The following is an 8,552-nucleotide window of genomic DNA, read 5'->3' as shown; positions in this document are numbered from 1 at the left end:
GTTAAATAAGCCGACATACCATATTTTTGACCCGACCCGGATTCTGCCCCGGCAGTCCCTAGTAAAACCTTCATAACTTTTTACTCTGATATCGGTTTGATACGGGGTTTTGTGCATTGCAAACTAGACTCATATGCCTTCGATTTAATGGGTAATAGGCCTTCTAACTCTTTATGTATTGGGAGAAAACATCCAATACATTTGACCCAAATTTCAGAGAAATCTTTAAAAAGGAACTTACGATAACTTTTGCCAACTTTTATTTTGCCACTTACTTAACTTCAAACTTTGAGATACAACCCTTGAACACTTAAAATATGACATACCACAACATTTTTAATTTATTACTCATCCTCTTTGTCTTTCCACGAATGTATGAATTAATTTAGACGTTTAGACACGTCGGGGTGTTACACTTTGGGTGCGCACAGGGTAAAAACCCCGCTCCTATGCAATAGCTCGCAATAATTTATTTTTTTTTGTACTGATTTGTGTTTTTTTCTTGAATAAGAAAAAAAGAAACAAGTGAGTAGGAAGATTTATTAATCTTTATTCGTGGTATTTCAATGTCACGACAAGTGGAAAATATATCCATCCTTTTCTATCCTCATTTTATGAATTCGTTTGAAATTCATACCTTCCACCCACCTTTCATAGTGTCTCTCCTTTGCCCTCTTCTTTTCCATTTTCATTTTTTTCGTTTTTTGAAATAAGAATTTATTGCGCTCTTAAGGAACAAACTCTTCTGCTGCCATTTTCAAATTGTCATCCAAGAAAAAAATTAGAGCAGAAAATAGGGAGATATTCCTCTTCCTTTTTTTATTTTTTTATGAAGTGAGATTTCATTAAGGCATCCAATAGATGCAAAGATACAAAAGGATCTGCCAGCTCAGTAAGAACAAAAACTTATAAAGCTAAGGAGCTAACAAAATCCAGGAAGTGATCTAAGTTATTTACAGGGAAAGAGTTAGCACAACTAAAAAGGTTTAACTAAACAACTAGCCTTGTGTTCAAAAATTGGAGTTATAACTCCATCGAAAGATGTCCTGTTTCTTTCATTTGAAAAACACCAAAAAATACAGGCTGGGGTCATGATCCAGATTTTTCTGATGGATTTTCTAACTTCCATAGAGCTCCTACTAGTGTAGGGATCTCCGATTTTAAAGGGCATAAACCTGTTTATATGTTGCAAAAGGGCAGTGAAGCACAAGGTGGTTGATGCTTTCTGATGTTGACCGACTCATGTAAAACCTAATGACCAGTTGGAATCTTCTTCTCATGAGATTGTCTTGAGTGAGGCATGCTTCTTAAGGCTGTCCAAGTAAAACATGAAACTTTAGGGGGAAGTTTAGTTTTTCAGACTAATTTCCAGGGCCATAGATCAATCATCATCTTATTGGAGCTCAAGTGCTCATATCCTGCCTTGACTGTGTATAAACCTTTACTGTTGAAGTCCCGTTTTAACTTATCACTGCTCTGAATGTTAATGTTGCAGTTCTCTAAGCTTTTCATCTGATTCAATAACTCTTCACATTCTCAATCTTGCAAATTTCTTCTTAGGTTCAGGTTCCAAGAGTTTTCATCCCTGTGCTGAGCAATAGAATAATTAGGATGTCTGCAATGTTGAATATATTTTTGGAAGGCTTCTTTCAAAGTGGAGTCTCCTGTCCATTTGTCTAGCCAGAATCTGATATGGTTCCCATTCCCTACCTCAAAGTGAGTTTGTTTGAAAAAATCACCCCACGAGGTATTAATGGCCTTCCATTATCCAGTTCCGTAGGAAAGTGTGGATTGTTTTGTACACCATTGGCATTGGGTGTTGCTGCCATGCTTAGCCACAATTACCTTTTTCCATAGATTAACATCCTCCTGAATGAACCTCCAATGCCACTTCATAAGCATACACTTGTTATGTATAGCAAGATCATTGATACCAAGGTCACCAAGATGTTTGAGAAGAGTGACTTTTGGCCACTTCACAAGGTGTAATCTGTGAGATTCACTGTTGCCTTCCCATAAAGTCTTTCCTGATTTTATTTAGACGCTTCAAGATTTTGTCGGGGATTGGGAAGAGGGACATGAAATATGTTGGGATGCTATCCAAAATACTGTTTATTAGAGTCAATCTTCCTCCTAGAGAAAGGTTCTGCATTTGCCATGTAGCCAGTCTTCCCCCAAATTTCTCAATAACCCCATCCCAGATTTCAGTTGCTTTGTGTTTGGCCCCAAAAGGTAGTCCCAAATAGGTTTTTGGGAGATTGCCATTAGTGCACCCCATAATATCAGCCAGCTCCACCAAATTTGGCACCACATTTACAGGATAAATAGCACTCTTCGACATGTTAATATGAAGGCCAGATAATGGTTCAAAAATATGAGGGTGAGGTTAAGGTAGAGAACTTGTGATATTTCAGCACCACAAAAGATTAGTGTGTTAACTGCAAATTATAGGTGTGAGATGAACCCAGGAGTCTCGCTGTTGGTTCCAATCCTGAAACCCTTCCTCCACTGTCTCTGTTTGCTTTCTCAAGCATGCAGCTAGGGCCCTCCATAGAGAGAATGAAGAGAAATGGAGAGAGAGGATCCTTGTCTGATCCCTCTCATGGGAGAAAAGAATCCCACTGGACCACTATTAATCAGGATTTCACAGTAGACATGCTGTATCTTATCCGTCTGATCCAGTTTTCCCCGAACCCCATCTTTCTGAGAATTGAGATTAGGAATGCCCAGTTTATATTGTCAAAAGCTTTTTCTATATCAAGCTTAAAAGGAGACCCACTTCCCATTTTTGTGTTTCCAGTGCAGAATTTTATTAGCAATTTTTTGTAGCGTGTGTGATTTGCCAGCCTTTAATAAAGGCATTTTGATATCCTGAAACCAGCTTTCCAGTTACCTTTTTGAGTCTTCCAGCCAGCATCTTAGCTCTGATTTTTTAGAAGCTACCGATTAGACGAATGGGTCTGTAGTCAGTTAGTGCCATAGCTCCCTTTCTTTTTGGTATGAGGGCAATGAAAGATGCATTAAAAGACTTTACCATGTGACAATTGTGATGGAAGTGATTGAGAGCTCCAAGTACGTCATTCTTAATTGTATCCTAGTTCTTACGATAAAAGGCCATTGTAAAGCCAAAACCATAAATCTTTTCACAAAGTTAAGTTCAATCCATATCAAAATAAAGTGAATCAAAGAAAGAAAAGTTACATCACACAAACTTGGAAGAACCCTAATTTTGTTCTTTTCAGTGAAGGAGATAACTCTAATGGCTAATGGATTTTTGGTTTGGATAAATGGGTTCAGAAATCTAGGATGGGTTGACTATAACCAATATTGACACATGGACTCCACATGTCCAGTTAGAAGGTGGGCCGGAGAGTTCCGTTAGGTGAGGGGAATTGTGACCCAACGTGTAAAACCAAGGGCATTTTAATCCGATAACTCAAAAGAAGGGTAAATATAAATAATTTCTCAAAGTATAGGCGGGTAAAAATGACATTTTTCCGTCTGCTTAATCGTATATACCTTCATGGTAAAGTAATGTCGTTTGAAGCATATATCATGTTAGATAAGAAAACCCATGTTAACATGGATCCTGATTATTCTTGCATCCCCCATGCTTTTCTTATAAAAAAGAGATACTATGTTCACACAGATACAACTTGATATCTAACTTTGCTGAAAGAAGTCTGTGTCTCAAGAGAGCGTCAATGCTGATTCTTTATGCTTTAAACCGTGTTATTTGCACTCCATGTTTTTTGTGCATATATTTGCACAATCTTAAGCTATAAATACTTCATATCTTGTCCTTGACTACGTACAGCATTCTAGGTATTAACCCTCTTCCCCCCGAAATCAATTAATAAAAATAAGAAAAGTAACCGAAGAAAGGGAAAAGACCAATGTATTCCGGATGGAATGCATGGGTCTTGTCATTCATGTGAAGTGTGTCAAATGTTGTAAACAATATATGAATATATATATTTTTTGAGGACGATAATATTAGAATATATAATTTTGCAGCACCTTCTTGAATGTTTTTGTGAATTGTTTCAGGAATGAGGGGGGGTGTTATTGACAAATTAAAATATCAATTTTATCAGGGAGATAGATTCCCTTTTAGATATATTCTTATGTTAATTAAATTAGCATGTCAAGTCATAGATCAACTGATGATCATGGCTTAATTGCCTTGTTTTTTTGGACCTAAGCCAATCTTTAATCACAGGCGTTCATTGCTCACTCAGTCACCATTTCTAAGCCTTTCAACTGATTGTACTCCTGATTCTGAGGTGCCTACTAGCAGAGCAGATGAAAGCAAGAGCTCATCTGGAACAGCAGATCATCACACACCTCAAACTGACCCAAAGTCTGTGACGAGAAATTCCTCAAGCTTTCAGCAAAGTATTAATAAAATCTCACCAGAAGCTATGCCATGCTCTACCACTCGTTCTTCCAGAGAAAACAATGGAAATTTAGAGAGTCGGAAAAGAAAGTTGAGCTATTATCAAGCAACTTCACTGCCAGTTATAAATTTACAAAACGAATTCTCCCGTCATGCTACAGCAGCTGGTGAAAACTTGCATCTTTTGGAAGAAGCAGCTGAGAATGTAGTTGGTGATCCATTTGATGATGACCTGTTTTTTCAAAGTATCGATTTTGATGCAGTGGAAGAAGAGGCTACTAGAATGCTTAGAAACAAATCACAGTCCTTGGTTCAAAATACAGTGACCTCAATACCTATTACTCAAATTTCCGCCGATGGCGTAAACGCTCCTTCATTTGATCTGGGAATTTAGTGTTGCTGTCTTAACTGTCAAATTTTGTATGACAGCGTGAATGATCATTTATGTAAAGGAAAAACATAATAAGTTATTATCTGTGCAGAATAGAATAGTTGTATTTATCATTTAATAGGTTACAGAAAAGTCTATCTTGATGAAACTGAGACTGTATTTGCTAGGAGTATGGAAACATTTTGATTGTTTCCAAAATGTATATAATTTCAAGATTAGTGTTCCCTTGGTCCAAGTAAAGTTGTGGGGCTTTTGTTAATAGCCTGTGTTTTATCAAGGTGGTGTGTTTCTCTTATTTGTCACGAGTAGCTTAATGTATAAAGGATTTGTATATTGGGGTGACAAACGGATAAGTCGAATCGGATATGGGTCAATAGAAAATGAGTTAGGTGAAAATGGATAAAATATTCGATTTGACCCATATTTAATAGAAAAAAAATTAGTAAACCCAATGGATGATATGCATATCTATATATGCATATCTATATTATACATTGCCTCTTAGAGTTTTTGGTTAAAATCATCCCTCAACTATGACTCAAATTTAATGTATATCCTTGTATTATCTATGTGAGCAAAAAATATCCTTATACTGTCAAAAAAATAACAAGAATCATCCTTCAGTCTATTTTTACTTTTAGAGTGTTTGATATGAAGGAAAATATTTTTATGTTTTCCTAAAAACATATTTTTTTGAAAAAATGAATAGTTTTGAGTCAAGGTCGAGAGGTCAAAACAAGGATCTCGGATTGAGAGATGGGTCATGATTGGGTGGGGGTTGAAAGTTGGATCCCAGGTCTGCATCTGTTTCGAGTGGTGAGGTATGTTTTGAAAAATATTTTCCTGATTTAAAGAAAGCTTTGAATGTTTTTGTTCCTTACTTTATATATTGAAGTTATTTTATTTTTTAAAATTAGAGGAAAATAAGTCGATTTAAAAAATATTTTCAAAATATTTAAGTCAATCAAACATAAAAAAATTGAAAAATATTTTTAAAAATTATATTCTTCATTTCAAACACATCCTTAATAAGTGTATTAACAAAAATAATGGATGCATTAATTTTGTGTATTAGTAGTATTTTGTTTGATATACTTTTTATACTATGTATAACTTTTAGACCATCTCCAACTCACCTCTATTTTACTCTCCATTCTCTATATTTAGAGAGTAAAATAGAGAATGGGTACTCCAACCCATCTCCATGTCACTCTCTATTCTTCATATTTAGAGAGGTGAATGGTAATTCTCCAAATTTGGAGAACTACATTCACACTCTCTATTTCACTCTTTGAATATTTTATTATTATTTCTATTACTTTCTAATTTAACATATAATTTTTACATATAATGTCATTAATTAAATATCTAATATTCATAATTCTTTTTAAAATGTAATATAATATTTTAAAAAATATATTATTTAATATATACTATTTTCATCCAGAATTAATAGTATTTTAATTTTTTTCTAATTTTCTTCAATGATATAATTTGATCTTATTATTAATTTTCACTATAAAGAATATACAAAATTAAAATGATAAGATGAAAAATTTAATTTAAAAATACAATACATAATATGATAATTTAAATACAAGATAAAATACAATACATAACATAATAATTTAAATACAAGATAAAATACAATACATAGCATAATAATTAATTCGCGATGAAACAAAAATCATGCCGAAAAGATGTTGAACGTGCATTCGGAGTTTTGCAATCACCTTTTTCAATTATTGTAGGACCGTCACTTTTTTGGAGAAAGGAAGTGCTACATGATATAATGACTACATGTATTATACTGCACAACATGATAATTGAGGATGAACGTGATCTTGATGCACCAATTCAAGATTCGTAGAGGCTCCAACTCCAACGACAGAAATGGTGGTAGATGAAAATCTCCGATTTGAACAATTTTTAGCTAGACATAAAAAAATTAAGGACAAAAATGCTCATTTTGAACTTCGTAATGCATTAATAGAGCATTTATGGAAGCAACATAATAATTTCAAAAATTGAGTGTTTATGCAATTGTATTTCACTTTTATTTGAATTTATCCATTAATTTGTATATTATATAATATTTTATTGCAATATATGTTATTTAAAAATTTAGAATAAAATATTTATATTAAATAAAAAAATTGAAAAAATAAAATTTTATATCACATGAAAATTATATAAAGTAATTATTGGAAAAAAGAATAAAGGATTTATATTATGAAATAAGAAAATACGAATGAAATAGAAATAATAATATAATATTGAGGATTTAAAATAAAATAAAAAATAATAATAATAAAAATTTAAAAAATAAAATATATATATATATATATATATATATATTTATGATATTGATATTAGTATTATAATAAATTAAATTTTATTATTTATAGAAAGAGATTCTATAATAAGTCAAAAAGAGCTTATGGAATCTACTAGTTCAAGTGCTAGCCCGTTCCAACGAACTTCTCAACACCATACAGTAGACACAAGTATAGGAAATGTACCAAGAAGACGAGTCTATAGGGTAAACCCAGACACAGTAACTGAAAACGTAAGACCAATGGGTAGAAGGATGCCTATAGAAGAACCTATTAGGTTACAAGAAGGAGGAAGTAAAGGAAAAATATTAAACATAGCAGCACATGACCCTCAAATGTGGAACGCAGTAATAGATTTATGGAAAGGAATAGTAGTAGCAGACTATATAAAAACATATCAAGAGGCAGACGCAGAAACAATGTATAAATATATGGAAACTTTTCTAGGAGAATCTGCAAAAGCCTTATGGGAAGCATATAAATCTAATTTCCCACAAGAATTCCAAGCTTTAGTAAACTTGGGAGCAAACCCGTAATACAAGGTAATTTCTGTAATTTTGGTAAAATTACAAAACAAGTAGAAATAGTAACCACTAAAGTTATTGAGTTAAAAAAGACGATACAACAACTAGAAGATAAACTCCTTTCATGAACGATCTATGCCAAGAACCATCCTACATAAAAGCCTTAAAATTTGCAGGAAGTATCCAACCAGATCCGCAAGGATTGTCTGACCACCAATCTTCAAGTAAATCAGATCAAATAATTATTAAACAGAACAACACTATAATAATTTTACTGATAGAATTAAATAAAAAATTGGATAAAATAATTAAAGAAAAAGAAGTTATAAAAGAACAACCTAAAAATACTGACATAGAAGAATTAATAAATCAATTAAAAAATATTGAAATTACTCCACTCAAAGAAAGACCTACTATAGTTAGAAAATCCCAAAAATGGACTTTCTTTCAGGTAGAAGAACAACAACCGAAGAAAGACCACGAGTAAGTTTTTCCGATAATAGAATAGGAAATAGTTTTATATCAAGAATATTAACAAGAAATAAGCAAGAAGATAAACAAATCCAGGAGTTAAATGAAGTAATAGACATAGATAAAGACCTAAGAATATTCCAACAGAATCAGTTGAATCTACTAAACCCAAAGATATTATATGATACATGATATTTTGAAAGAAGCAATCAGTTATATAGACACTATAGAGAAGAACAAATTTCAGCCATAGGAAAAGAAATAGCTACTATGAATTTAATAAACCCAGAATCCTTACGAGGAATTATACATAACAGACTAACATTAATGCACATGGGCTTAATAGTAGTAGGATTAAAAGGATTAACCAGAAAGAATCTAGGAACTAAAGTACTAATAGTAATATACGATGATAGATGGTCTGACTTAAA

At 32.9% G+C, this 8,552-nt stretch overlaps 1 protein-coding gene across 3 annotated transcripts in view; it reads left to right on the top strand.

The window, feature by feature from the left end:
- The window catches only part of LOC102601608 (uncharacterized), a 38,971-nt gene extending 33,904 nt beyond the window's left edge, over positions 1-5,067 (top strand). For all 3 annotated transcript variants that reach the window (XM_015310001.1, XM_006350272.2, XM_015310002.1), the window contains one exon: positions 4,223-5,067. In XM_015310001.1, the coding sequence (XP_015165487.1) occupies positions 4,223-4,793 (571 nt within the window). In that variant the 3' untranslated portion in view covers positions 4,794-5,067. The remainder of the gene's footprint in view (positions 1-4,222) is intronic.
- Positions 5,068-8,552: the final 3,485 nt, after the last annotated feature.

The sequence above is a fragment of the Solanum tuberosum genome, unplaced genomic scaffold, assembly GCF_000226075.1.
Source record: "Solanum tuberosum cultivar DM 1-3 516 R44 unplaced genomic scaffold, SolTub_3.0 scf00119, whole genome shotgun sequence".
In the NCBI taxonomy this organism is placed as follows: Eukaryota; Viridiplantae; Streptophyta; class Magnoliopsida; order Solanales; family Solanaceae; genus Solanum; species Solanum tuberosum.
This window is presented reverse-complemented; position numbering and strand designations above follow the sequence as displayed.